Source organism: Bombina bombina, chromosome 7, assembly GCF_027579735.1.
Source record: "Bombina bombina isolate aBomBom1 chromosome 7, aBomBom1.pri, whole genome shotgun sequence".
Lineage (NCBI taxonomy): Eukaryota > Metazoa > Chordata > Amphibia > Anura > Bombinatoridae > Bombina > Bombina bombina.
Genome location: NC_069505.1, coordinates 287,111,596 through 287,126,755, shown reverse-complemented (window position 1 = coordinate 287,126,755; position 15,160 = coordinate 287,111,596). Strand labels below are relative to the sequence as shown.

The window sequence follows — 15,160 nt, the reverse complement described above, 5'->3', positions numbered from 1 at the left end:
CAGGATAGGCAATTACCAGCATCTGGTATATCAAGCATAGGATAAGTACACACCAGAATCTCAGCTCTCCTGCGCTCCTGGTTCGTGTAGTTTTTCTCCAATAGAATGGAAGAGCTTAATTTGCCATGCGCTGCCTCTCTCTCACGCTTGGCGAGATGTGCCAGCTCCTCCTGGATAATGGCTTGTTCTCGCTCATATCTAGAGAAAGAAGACATGAACAGTCTCACATTTGAATACGTGTATCCCCCAGGGGGCTAAGCAAGCAATGATGCCCAATAAATAACACCATAAAACCAATTGACTCTATTTTGAAGCTTTCATATAGGGAAGTTTAACCTTGTTCATTAACACACAGGTGAACTGAACTTACCCAACTTATGTGCGTGCGCTCATGGGGACAGATGAGTTTGACTACAAGATTCATTTCCCAGGGAAGTTTTACCTAAACTAAATCTCTTTTAGATGAGGGCCCCAAATCTTTTGGTTTTACAACAGAGCAGTTTTAATGGTTAAACCTTCCTCTATAGGCCATTTTTATCAAGCACAAGAACTGGACAATCTCTATACAAAATCATTTCAGAGCACTACATCCCTGTCGGGGTAGCGGTGTAAAGTAATGTGCCATTCTCCATGCCAACTTGTTACACTGGCTTCTAACGCAATTACAAATAACTTAGTTTTGTAGTTTCACCTGCTATTTAGGGTTGCCCAGTGCAAAGAGATTATTTTACCATTTAAGTCACACAACAAACAAAACAATATTCACAATCTTATGTTAGCCCATTGGTTGCTAAATAGGGAGTCATCTCTGGTATTCAAGGGGTTAAATAGACAAGGGGACAATATTTACTAAACAATGCTAGTGTATTGAACACTATATAGTCTTGTCAAGTGAAGGAGAAAGCACCATACACATAAAACATATAGGGCTAGATTACAAGTGGAGCACTAAATATCGCTTTCATAAAAGCGATATTTGCGCTTTACTGTGTAATACCAGCACACGCTAATATGCGCTGGTATTACAAGTTAACAGCAATGCGAACACGAGCTTGCATTGCTGGGAAGCATTGGGCTCATGAGAGCGCTCTTTCATAGGCTCAGAACCTTGCGCAGCGAAGGGGGTAAGTAGCGCAGTGATGGCAGCATATTTTTAAATATATATGTATATGACTATATACATATATATTTATGTGTTAAAGGGATAGGAAAGTCAAAATTAAACTTGCATGATTCAGATAGAGCATGCAATTTTAAGACACTTTTAAATTCACTTCTATTTTCAAATGTGCTTTGTTCTCTTAGTATCCATTGTTAAAAATAAATATGCACATATCATACACCAGTGGGAGATGCCGCTAAATGGTGTCTGCAAACATTTGTCTCTTGTGATTGGCTAACTAGATGTGTTCATCTTGCTGCCAGTAGTGCAATACTGTTCCTTCAGCAAAGGATAACAAGAGAATGGAGCAAATTTGAATAGAAGTAAATTGGAAAGTTGTTTAAAATTGTATGTTCTTTCCAAATCAGGAAATAAAATGTTGGGGTTTACTATCCATTTAATATGGGTATATACATATATTAACACATAAATATATATGTATATAGTCATATACATATATTTTTACTGGGAACACACAGTTCCCATAGATCCCAATGTAAAGGCACTTTTCAGTCCTGTTATTTTTCTAACACCCCACTCCCACCAACTTTAGACCCCAAAAACTGCCTAGTGCAGTTTATTTAATAAAAAGGTACAACAAAGTCAAACACTGAATAGGACTCGCAGGTCCCTTGAATACATACAAAATCAATAGATAGGATACCTACGCCCCCAAGGTCAAACTAGGCTATAATAGTCCAGTTAGTCATAAAAATGAAACCAATATAGGTCTGACCATTGAGGAACGCACACTTCTATATACAATATTTTTGGGGAAGGGGATCAAAAGGGAAGAATGGGTAAAATGAGGGAGTTTGGGGTGAAAATAGTTCACCTAAATTGAACCCTGATGTGGGCTCTGAATGTGGGGGGTGGGGAGCTAGTGAGTGTTAATTAAGTTTAGTACTCCAAAAGCCAGTATAAGGGACATATGAAATAAATAACTAGTGGCTCTTAGAACAAAAATGTTTGTACTTCAGGAGAACTACTTTTTTTTTTAATACAAAACTATAATACCCTCTATTTTGAGGGCATTTGGGGATCTTTTAGAAAACTAACCAGAGATCGGATCTCTGGTTAATTTTCTGAGAGCTAATTGCGAGCTCGCGGTAGCAATAATCAGCCACTTGCATTGCAATGGCTGGTTAATTATTGCGCGCCCGCAAACAAGTAAATTTTGCGTTTGTGGGCGTGCGATAATATAGCGCTCCACTTGTAATCTGGCCCATAATCAGCCTCATTGCTTAAGGTTCTCATTTAACAGTTAACTAGTCGTGTGCTGTGGTGACCTAGCGGCAGTAGTGTCTTTGCCCAAACAGCCGTGTGCGTAAAACAAGACGTAGCTGAACAAACAGAAAAAGAAACAGAAAACTCAGGAACTATAAGTCCCAGCAAGACAATCAATGAGCTTCATACAGGGTACATGTGACCTGCATGGTCTTCCATAGGAGCAATCGCACATAGCTAAGTGACTAGGGCTCCTAAACATTAATATATCCTGCTCACCGTCTGTATAAATCCTCATCAGTCTCTGGAGGTTGCTTTCTTTCACCCTGTGTAGTTTTTTGGTGAGATCCTGCAATAAAGAAATAAGAAACTACTTGATATTTTTCTAACAGAGTAAGAAATGTCTACACCAGTGGTTCCCAAAGTGAGCGGTACTGCCCCCTGGGGACGGTGGGATTACTAAGGGGGCACTAATAGGCATAAGTAATGGAAGGGGGCACTGGGATTACCTTTGGGGGCAGTGGAAGAGGATGCTAGTGAGTCCTCCAAGTATAATTATAGTAATTTGTTGTGCTTTACCATAGATGTGCAAAACAAAACAAAACAACTTGTCGCTTTCTATGAAGCAAATTTGATAATAGAAGAACATTGGAAAGGCGTTTAAAATTGTATGTTCTATCCAAATCATGAAAGAAAATGTTGTTGTTTCCTGTCCTTTAAAGGGACAATAAACCCCAAAATTTTCTTTCATGATTCAGATAGAGAATACAATTTTAAAAAACATTCCATTACTTCTATTATCTAATTTACTTTATTCTTTAGATATCCTTTGTTGAAGAAAAGGCAACGCACATGGGTGAGCCAATCACATAAGGCATCTATATGCAGCCACCAATCAGCAGCTACTGAGCCTATCTAGATATGCTTTTCCACAAAGGATATCAAGAGAATGAAGCAAATTAGATAATAGAAATAAATTAGAAAGTACTTTAAAATTCCTTGTTCTTTCTAAATCACAAAAGAAACAATTTGGGTTTCAAGTAAGCAAAATACACTTTCTATAAAGATGATTTATTGTTGCAGAAGTACAACTACAGGTAGTCGACTATGGAGATTTAAGGCCCCTGCTTAGTGACATAAACCAGAGATTGGTAAACTGTTATCACTTCATCAAGCCCATCTATCAGATTAGCAATTTTCGAACAGTGAAGTAATTACTAGATGTAGTTTATAAGATTCTTGCACACTGACTAGTTAATTTAAAAAGCTGGTATAAGAAGAAAAAGATAATACAGTTTTAATAATATTTAAACAATTCTATTAAAATTTGGAAATGTTTAATATGCAATAAAGAAGCAGGGTCAGTATTTATTGAAACACTGTGTAGCCGTTTATTCATTAAAGGGCCATAATACCCAAATTTTGAAACACTTGAAAGTAATGCAGCATAGCTGCAAAAAACTGATTAGAAAATATCACCTGAACATCTCTATGTAAAAAAGAAAGATATTTTACCTCAAAAATTCCTCAGTAGCCACATCCCATTGTAAATTACTTCTAAGCAGCAAATCAGTATGCCTGTCCCGGGACAGCGGAAGGAGCGAGCTTTCGTGCACACTCATCTTATTTCCCTATTAAAGGGACACTGAACCCAATTTTTTTCTTTCATGATTCAGATAGGGCATGAAATTTTAAGCAACTTTCTAATTTACTCCTATTATCAATTTTTCTTCGTTCTCTTGCTATCTTTATTTTAAAAGCAGTAATGTAAATCTTAGCAGCCAGCCCAGTTTTGGTTCAGCACCATGGATAGCGCTTGCTTATTGGAGGCTTACATTTACTCACCAATAAGCAAGTATAACCCAGGTTCTCAACCAAAAATGGGCTGGCTCCTATGCATCACATTCCTGCTTTTTAAATAAAGAAAGCAAGAGAACGAAGAAAAATTGATAGTAGGAGTAAATTAGAAAGTTGCTTAAAATTGCATGCTCTATCTCAATCGTGAAAGAAAAAAATTGGTTTTAGTGTACCTTTAAGTTTAAGGAAGTTTACTATGAAATCTCATGAGAGTTAAGTAAAATCTCATGAGATCACAGTAAAATAGTTCATGACCTCAGCACTGTTGATGCTGATTGGCTGCTGTTTATTTCTTAATTTTTTTTTACCTGCAGCTGAGCAACAGCTGAAGTATATTTTTTTTACACAGAACTTACTCTGCTGAGCTGAGGAAATTGTGAGGTAAAATATCTTCCTTTTTTACATAAAGATGCTCAGGTGATATTTTCCTGTCAGCTTTTTACAGTTAAACTGCATCAGTTTCAAGTGATTTAGCATATGAGTATTATGTCCCTTTAACAATAGGCAGTCAGTGTGTGATCTGATGTGTTGTTACTCCTTTATATTGTGTCACTTTCTTGATTAGGGGTTGTGCACTGCTGGTCTGAATAGTATTTGTATGGATTACGTCAAGGGGTGCCTATGGTGGGTTTATAGAACCAAGGGGGCAGTGACCTGAACAAGTTTGGGAACCATAGGTCTTCACAGTAAAAAAAAAGGGGGGGTCTGTACCCTCAGTTTTTGCTTTGCCTTCAGAGTCATTAGTGGTAGGGGATGATGGCAGAGACGGAGAGGACCTCAAAGTACTTGATGTTTTCTGTTCCGCAGGAAACACATAAGGATCCTTCATGCGACTGACAACGTCATCCGAAAGCTGCAGCCATGAAACAAACACAAGTTTTGTTAGTGCCTAGAACGGTCACAGGAACGCACTAAAGCAAATTGTAATGAGAACATAAGACAGAGCTGGAACAATTCCAGGATCTCAAGCTCCCAACACTGTACTCATAATGTTCTAGATCAGTCTACTGTATATACAAACAGCCATCCCTTCCCGGTACATTGTGTGCAGCCATCTCCACAATTGGCTCACTTGCCCCCATGTTTGAAACAAATTTAGTAACCTCTGTTGAATGGAAAATAGATGGTGCTTATAAGTTCCCAACTAAGGGACAGGCAAATTTTCAGGCAGCAGCAGAACATCTGTAAAATCAAACAAATGATCAGACTAAAATAATGAGACATGTTTATTTCTCCCTGTGAACATGTGGTGAAGTTAGCAATATAACCAGGTACAAAAAAGATCCGGGTAAACGTCCGTGGGGAAAGTTAAAACTCAACAATTATTGTTCAAAGTTAAAAACATCCAAGTACAAAAAAGTCACAGTCACACTTAGTCAACAGACCTTTACAACAGGCCTACGCGTTTTGTGCCGCAACCTCAGCACTTCATCAGGGCTCTTATACCTTATCCAGTTATATGAAGCTAAATTCACCAGCGTATGAAAACATTAGTAATATCAAATGTGATGCGCCAGAATTTCATGGCAATAAATAACTTCCAGCTGCCTGTTTGCTTTTAATAGTTAGAAAGTGGCTATGGAACAATTTTGCAAACACTTTTGGCTCTAAACTCCACTAAATCCTTTTCACTTTCCTATTAAGTCTATTGAATTGTGATAGCTGTAATTTCATAGCAAATAATGTGTTAGACGCATTTGCTTATAAAGATCAACTCATGGGAAGTATGAACGGGTCCTTAGTTAGGATTTAGTGTATTACATTTTCTGCTGTGCAGCCTGAGGTCCTTATAAATAACCGATAATAATGTCACAAACTGTAATTTCCTTTCAACACACACACACTCCAGCTACTGGGGATTAGCCTGTAATTCTTCAGTATTGCCACTAGAAGGGAATACAGCAACCAGAGTAGGAAACTTGTTTCATAAAAATATAAAACACATGAATATATTTACCAAAATCCTGGAATAATGATATATGAACAACTGTTTATGTAACTATATTTTTTATTGATTATATGTTATAGACTCATACTTTATGATTGCGATTAACAGAAAACCGCAGGCAAAGTGCAAACTGTCAAATCTAATAATATTGCTAATATGTTACTGGCGGATATAGGAGCGCTACAGTTGCAGTTAATTATCAATAATACTGACAAGTGGTGACAGACTACCAAGCAGTCAAACATCACATTAAAAATTCCAATATCGTGTGAATGGTAAATCAGAACTGAAGAATTTTGGCACTAAACATTGAACTGAGAATTACTACAAGCCCAGAAAAATGATAGTAAATAAATTTGGCAGTTTTTGAGATTTTCCAGGGGAAGTATTTAGGTAAGACACTATCAGAAATCTCTAGACACACATACAGCCCAAATGTCTACACCGTTCTGCTTGACAGCTGTAGGGGACATAGATCTTTTGCACCTACTGTACCCTCTGTAATAATCAAACAAATCCATAAACTTTACAGAGATATATGAATTTATAAACTGGCACATAGAGTGTACTGCATGCACTAACTGGTGTTATTGGGTGCATTTACATTACACTGAGGGTGCTCTGTGAATAATTTGGGGTTACTGGGTGCATTACACTGAGGGTGTTGCATCTATAATTTAGGGAATCTAGATACATAATTTAATGGGTGCTGCATGTATAACTGGGGGTCACTGGGAACATAATTTTATGGGTGTTGCATGTATAATTTGGGGTCACAGGGTACATAATATAATGGGTGTTGCATGCATAATTTGGGGTCACTGGGTACATATTTTCATGGGTGTTACATGTATAATTTGGGGTCACTGGGCACATAATTTAATGAGTGTTTACATTATAATTTGGGGTCACTGGGTATATAATTTAATAGATGTTGAATACATTATTTGGGGTTACTGGGTGAATTACACTGAGGGTGTTACATGTATAATTTAGGGTAACTAGGTACATAATTTAATGGATGTTACATGTATTATTTTGGGTCACTGGGTACATACTTTTATGGGTGTGCATGTATTATTTGGGGTCACTGTGTACATTATTTAATGAGCGTTGCATTTATAATTTGGGGTCACTAGGTACATAATTTTATGGGTGGTACATGTATTATTTGGGGTCACTGGGTACATAATTTTATGGGTGTTACTTGTATAATATGGGGTCACTGTTTACATAGTTGAATGGGTAATACGTTCATTATTTGGGGTTACTGGGAATATAATTTAATGAGTGTTGTATGTATAGTTTGGAGTCACTGGGTACATAATTTTATGGGTTATACGTGCATTATTTTGGGTTACTGGGTAGATAATTTAATGGGCGTTGCATGCATTATTTGGGGTCATTGGGTACATAATTTTATAGGTTATACGTGCATTATTTGGGGTTACCGGGTAGACAATTTAATGGGTGTTACATGCATAATTTGGGGTCACTGGGTACATCATTTTATGGGTGTTACGTGCATTATTTGGGGTTACTGGGTAGATAATTAAATGGGTAACATAGTAACATAGTAGATGAGGTTGAAAAAGACCGAAGTCCGTCGAGTTCAACCTATACAAATCCAAAATATATACAAAAAGCTCCAGTTAAGATGAAATAATCCCACTAAAAGGTGACCCATTTAATACTAGCAATCATATCCATGAATTTTGTTTATAGACAGAAATGTATCCAAATAATTTTTAAATGTATCTAGGGTATTGGCATTCACTACCTCCTTTGGTAATGAGTTCCACAATTTTATTGCTCTTACAGTGAAAAAACGTTTCCGTTGCAGGAGATTAAATCTCCTTTCCTCCAACCTTAAATTGTGACCTCTGGTCACAAACAATTTTCTTGGAATAAACAGAGCTTCTGCTATCTCTGTATATGGGCCTTGAATATATTTATATAAAGTAATCATGTCACCTCTTAAGCTCCTTTTTTCTAAAGAAAACAGACCCAGTTTGGCTAGCCTCTCCTCATAGGTTAAATTCTCCAATCCCCTTATGAGCTTTGTGGCCCTTCTCTGAACTTTTTCTAGTTCTGCAATATCTTTTTTTGCGATTGGTCCCCAGAACTGCACTCCATACTCAAGGTGAGGTCTTACCAGGGATTTATATAGTGACAGAATTATGCTTTCCTCCCTTGAGTCAATGCCTCTTTTAATACATGCTAGTATCTTATTAGCCTTTGAAGCTCCTGCCCTGCATTGTGCTCCCATCTTTAGCTTGTTATCTATTACTACCCCCAAATCCCTTTCCTCCTGTGTTTGGCTAAGTCTTGTCCCATTTAAATAATACGTTGCCTACGTTGTTTTATGTATAGTTTGGGTCCCTGGGTACATAATGTTATGGGTTATACGTGCATTATTTGGGGCTACTGAGTAGATAATTTAATGGGTGTTGCATGCATTATTTGGGGTTACTGGGTAGATAATTTAATGGGTGTTGCATGCATTATTTGGCGTTACTGGGTACATAATGTTATGGGTTATACATGCATTATTTGGGGTTACTGGGTAGATAATTTGATGGGTTATACGTGCATCATTTGGGGTTACTGGTAGATAATTTAATGGGTGTTACATGTATAATTTGGGGTTCCTGGGTACATAATTTTATGGGTGTTACATGCATTATTTGGGGTTACTGGGTAGATAATTGAATGGGTGTTTTATGTAAAGTTTGGTCACTGGGTACATAATTGCATGGGTTATACGTGCATTATTTGGGGTTACTGGGTAGATAATTAAATGGGTGTTTTATGTATAATTTAGGTCACTGGGTACATAATGTTATGGGTTATACATGCATTATTTGGGGTTACTGGGTAGATAATTGAATGGGTGTTTTATGTATAGTTTAGGTCACTGGGTACATAATTTTATGGGTTATACATGCATTATTTAGGGTTACTGGGTAGATAATTTCATGGGTGTTGTATGTATAGCTTGGGGTCACTGGGTACATCATTTTATGGGTGTTACATGTATAATTTGGGGTCAATGGGTACATCATTTTATGGGTGTTACATGCATTATTTGGGGTTATTGGGTAGATAATTAAATGGGTGTTTTATGTATAGTTTGGGTCACTGGGTACATAATGTGCATTATTTTGGGTTACTGGGTAGATAATTTAATGGGTGTTGCATGCATTATTTGGGGTTACTGGGTCTGGGTACATAATTTTATGGGTTATACGTGCATTATTTGGGGTTACAGGGTAGATAATTAAATGGGTGTTTTATGTATAGTTTGGGTCACTGGGTACAGATAAGGTTATGGGTTATACATGCATTATTTGGGGTTACTGGGTAGATAATTTAATGAGTGTTACATGTATAATTTTGGGCCACAGGTACATCATTTTATGGGTGTTGCATGCATTATTTGGGGTTACTAGGTGCATTACCCTGAGGGTCTTACAAACATTACTTAGTGTACTTCCCTTGCAGCTCCCCCCACGCCCCTGCTCACCCTGACTCCCCGCAGCACCCGCACCCTGTCCTCATCGTCAAGGCCAAATGACACTTTCCTCCCGGTGCTCCCCGAGCCCCCCATAGTCACTAGGGCAACAAGCACCAGAAAGCAGCACCGTACAGACTGCACTGCGCGTGTGCGGACAGCACAAACACTTATTGGATAAAACGCACAAAGTACCAGCCAATCACTGCTCAGGTTAATCGGTAACCCAATCACGAATCAGCGAGACAGCGCTAAGCATCTCGGTATATGTAGTTATTTGGTTGTGTGCCAGTGTCTGGGTGGGTGTGTGAGCTGTCATTGTGTGTGTCTGACGTGTAATGTTCCTGGTGTGGGTCACTCGAGTAGGGGTTTATTGGGATGCTCTGGACATAATGCCAGCTAGTTAGTTATGCCCCAGTCACTCTAGAATAGGAGGGATCTGGCTGAGTATTATTGGCAGCTTACCGCTGGGTGCCCAGCTTGGTGCCACATGGCACAAGGGTCACTCACAGCCACCGGAGATTTATATTCTGTTCCTGGCACCTATTCCTTCCAGGTTTGGTATTGGTGCAGTGACAAGTTCTGGTGTATATCAATTTTATTTTCAACCCAGTTTATAATCACATAATAAAAATATGTATGTTTATATTTATACAGATTGTTAAGTAATATTTAGCAAATTCATCCAGATTTTTGGACTAGAAATTCTAGAATACTGTGATAAAACTGATTTTTATAATGAATTAGAATGGTCTCAAAATGGGGAAAAAACATCACAACAAACATCATGATAAAGCACTTTGCAAGGTACCTCCAAATGGAATAGACTATATATATATATATATATATATATATATATATATATATATATATACAGTATATATACAAACACAAATATGTATAGTATATATACACACAATATATATATATATACATACACACACACAGTAGAAATGTTAATTATGTTATTGATTAATTATTTATGCAAATGGTGTGGGGTAAATGTATAAGTATGAAATGTTTGTTAACACAATGTATGTAAATCTGAGGACGGGGGTGAAACCCCAAAACATCACCTAGTAAAATTTTGTGGATTTATAACGGAGAGTGCCTGCCTTTTTTCTGGATTATGTGAATTTTTTCTTTTTTTTTTCTTTTATGCCGTGCACCCCGGACATTAATTGAGAGTGCTATACCATATGACATTGTTTGTAAAAGATTGTTTTTAAGCACCCAAAGAGAAGTAAGAGTATATTATACTGGTATACTGTTCAGCACCATTTTTTTCTGCAGCATGTCTCAACCGGTACAGGCAAATACAGAAGGAACAAATAGTGGGGCTATTTTAGGAGCTAAAGTGTTCCAATAGGAGGAGTATGCTCAGGAGATCCTATTTGAGACACTAACCACAGGCCCAGCAGAAAAACCAGATGAACACATTATATCCCATTTGCTAAAACTAAAGAAAAAAGAAAAAGACTTGGAGTTGCATGGCCAGTATCTCTCAGAGTACTATCGGAAAGGGTTTATACCCAGAGGATTTAGAATAATAAATGTACCAACATTGGGGAGGAATAATCCGAATTTTTGTGAGAGATGGTGCAATATTTTGAATAAATGTGCCCTGGACCTTATCTTATTAGTAATACAGGAGGTAAGAGGCCTAATTTCACAACTGAAAATAGAGATAGAGGCCTATACCACTGAGAATGAAGAAGTACTAACACAGAGAGGAGAGGAAGATTGGGTTGAAAAAACTACAGTTACAACTGAATCAATACCAGAAGGAACTGACGGCCTTTAAGAATAGAAAATTTGAGGCGGTACAAGAGGATTATCGTGAATGTAAGGTATACAAGTGGACCCTGAAACCAGAGGAACGACAACGCATAAGCGAATACCGGCCCAGAAGATTTAGGGCAAGAAGACCAGCTAATTTGGCGACGGTTGACAGTTCAGGCTCAGGGACTGACTCTGATAATGTAGCAGAAGGGAGGATACAGAGTGGAGCACAATACCAGGAAGGAGTTGTCACTAGATCAAAAAACGCCAGAGGGGACGCCTCCACCCGAGGAGGGGGCAACACAAGAGGAAGACCACCACGCCAGAGACGGTAGAAGAGGATAACATTGTCATCAACCTGAGTCAGAGGACACTATCAGAGACTGATTTGACGCTACTGAAGAAAGGACTATCCTTTGTGCCAACAGGATTATCTGATTATTTTGACTTACATGTGGACATACAGAGGTTTCAGAGAATGTTAAGGTAAAAAGAACATTTTGGTCTAAGTAAGACTGATCACATAGTGGAGTTTAAAAAGAAAAGCTCTTTTTATCCCAAAAGCAATAACCCTAACATTCAAACCTTTAGCAGAGTACTTGAAAAGGAAATGCAGGAGTCTATAAAGAATCAACAGCAGCAGGTAAGATTTAACCTAAATAAAGCAGAAAGAGACTCTATGAGAGCTTTAACAAAGGATAAAACAATAGTTATTAGGAAAGCAGATAAAGGAGGTGCTGCTTGACTATGCATACTACAGGAATGAAATCCTCACACAATTAAGTGATGAAGGGGTGTACTCCAGACTACCAAGGGACCCAACCACCAGGTTTAAGAAAGAAATTGATGATTATCTCAAAGAAGCCCTGGAGGATGGTATCATCACACAAGACACTGTGAATTACTTAATAAAGGACTATCCGAAAACACCAATCTTCTATACACTCCCCAAAGTGCATAAAAGCATGGAGAGGCCACCCGGTAGACCAATTGTTTCAGCTGTTGACTCACTACTACAACCTTTGGCTATCTATGTTGATAGCATATTGCAACCACATGTACAAAGTATGAGGACCTACATAAAAGATTCAAATGACGTCATCAGATCACTTACGGGGGTCTCACTAAAAGGAGGAGAATGGCTAGTGACCTTGGATGTTACTAGCCTTTATACAGTAATACCTCATAATGAAGGCTTAGCAGCGATAAGGAAACAAACAACTGCTGAGCTGCCCCTATGTGGGACCACCAGTAGAGTTCATCCTGGACCTCTTAGAAACTTGCCTAAAGAAAAACTACTTTAGGTTTGAGCGGCAATTTTTTCAGCAGTTAATGGGAACAGCGATGGGGTCCAATGTGGCCCCATCTTATGCAAACCTTTTTATGTCTGAATTTGAAAATAATGGCACAGAATGTTTCAAGAGGGAGGAGATCATATACTTCAGGAGATTCATAGATGACCTCATAATAATCTGGTCTGGAAGTGAGGAAGATCTGCTCACCTGGTTCAGTGAATTGAATACTGAACACAGCACGCTTAAATTTAAGATGAATTGGAACCAGGAGGAGATTGAATTCTTAGACTTAAAGATTTTCAAGAATAAAGAAAGGCTGGGCACAACCCTGTTTCGTAAGACTACGGATAGGAATTCCCTCCTGGAGGCAACCAGTTGTCACCCCCCAGCACTCAAGAGGGCTCTACCTAAGTCCCAGTTTGTAAGGGTTAAGAGGAACAACACAGATGCAAACTGGACAGAGAAGCAGACTGATGAAATGAAGGAGCGTTTCCTAAGGAGAGGCTACCAAAATCAAGTATTGGAACAGCACATCAGGGAAGTAAATTCAAGTGAAGCTGGAAGAATACGAGATGACCCTGGATTAGAGCAGGAGAAGATGACGCTGGTCACTACATATGCGGCAGATAAAAATGGCTTAAATGCTATCCTTAAGGACAATTGGAAGTTACTGATCCAAGGATCGATATTGGCGGGGTAAATCCCTTAAAGATATCTTACAACTTACAGACCCAGTACACTGCTACTCCACAAGTACATGGTTGGAGGAAGCCAAGCCGGGTGCTATAAATGCAGTGGGTGCACCACTTGCAATTGGTTGATTACAGGCAAATTCTTCCATCACCCAAGGAGCAGAAAGAGGTATATGCATAAGTACAGGATGACATGTACCACAAGCCATGTAGTTTATCTACTACACTGTCCGTGCAGTTTGTTCTATGTGGGTAAAACTGGTGATAATCTACGGATACGGATGGCCAATCATAAAAGCTCAATCAGGGCGGCCATTAAAAAGGGACAGTCTGACCAACCAGTGGCCCGCCAATTCTTAGAGAGTGGACATAATGTTTGTTATCTTCGGTACACACTGATAGATCATGTCCCGGCCCCAAGGAGAGGGGGAGACAGGGGCAACATCTTACTACAGAGGAAATCAAGATGGACATATGAACTCGATACATTAACACCTAAAGGCTTAAATGTGAAGCTGGATTGGCAGTGCTTCTTTTAAACATCCTCTGGAAAGAACATAGGGAAATATACAGGGAGTGCAGAATTATTAGGCAAGTTGTATTTTTGAGGATTAATTTTATTATTGAACAACAACCATGTTCTCAATGAACCCAAAAAACTCATTAATATCAAAGCTGAATAGTTTTGGAAGTAGTTTTTAGTTTGTTTTTAGTTATAGCTAGTTTAGGGGCAACTTAACAAAAAACAAATATATACCCATTTTAATTATTTATTTTTACCAGTGAAACCAATATAACATCTCAACATTCACAAATATACATTTCTGACATTCAAAAACAAAACAAAAACAAATCAGTGACCAATATAGCCACCTTTCTTTGCAAGGACACTCAAAAGCCTGCCATCCATGGATTCTGTCAGTGTTTTGATCTGTTCACCATCAACATTGCGTGCAGCAGCAACCACAGCCTCCCAGACACTGTTCAGAGAGGTGTACTGTTTTCCCTCCTTGTAAATCTCACATTTGATGATGGACCACAGGTTCTCAATGGGGTTCAGATCAGGTGAACAAGGAGGCCATGTCATTAGATTTTCTTCTTTTATACCCTTTCTTGCCAGCCACGCTGTGGAGTACTTGGACGCGTGTGATGGAGCATTGTCCTGCATGAAAATCATGTTTTTCTTGAAGGATGCAGACTTCTTCTTGTACCACTGCTTGAAGAAGGTGTCTTCCAGAAACTGGCAGTAGGACTGGGAGTTGAGCTTGACTCCATCCTCAACCTGAAAAGGCCCCACAAGCTCATCTTTGATGATACCAGCCCAAACCAGTACTCCACCTCCACCTTGCTGGCGTCTGAGTCGGACTGGAGCTCTCTGCCCTTTACCAATCCAGCCACGGGCCCATCCATCTGGCCCATCAAGACTCACTCTCATTTCATCAGTCCATAAAACCTTAGAAAAATCAGTCTTGAGATATTTCTTGGCCCAGTCTTGACGTTTCAGCTTGTGTGTCTTGTTCAGTGGTGGTCGTCTTTCAGCCTTTCTTACCTTGGCCATGTCTCTGAGTATTGCACACCTTGTGCTTTTGGGCACTCCAGTGATGTTGCAGCTCTGAAATATGGCCAAACTGGTGGCAAGTGGCATCTTGGCAGCTGCACGCTTGACTTTTCTCAGTTCATGGG

At 38.8% G+C, this 15,160-nt stretch overlaps 1 protein-coding gene across 3 annotated transcripts in view; it reads right to left on the bottom strand.

Annotated features, from left to right (window-relative positions):
- CHCHD6 (coiled-coil-helix-coiled-coil-helix domain containing 6) overlaps positions 1 to 9,856 on the bottom strand; it is a 717,658-nt gene extending 707,802 nt beyond the window's left edge. For all 3 annotated transcript variants that reach the window (XR_008403230.1, XM_053720835.1, XM_053720836.1), the window contains exons 1-4: positions 9,721 to 9,856; positions 4,958 to 5,099; positions 2,669 to 2,738; positions 54 to 198 (exon numbers count right to left, since the gene is read on the bottom strand). Coding sequence is in view for 2 of the 3 variants with exons in the window: in XM_053720835.1 (XP_053576810.1) it covers positions 54 to 198; positions 2,669 to 2,738; positions 4,958 to 5,099; positions 9,721 to 9,804 (441 nt within the window). In the remaining variant the exon portion in view is untranslated. The remainder of the gene's footprint in view (positions 1 to 53; positions 199 to 2,668; positions 2,739 to 4,957; positions 5,100 to 9,720) is intronic.
- Positions 9,857 to 15,160: the final 5,304 nt, after the last annotated feature.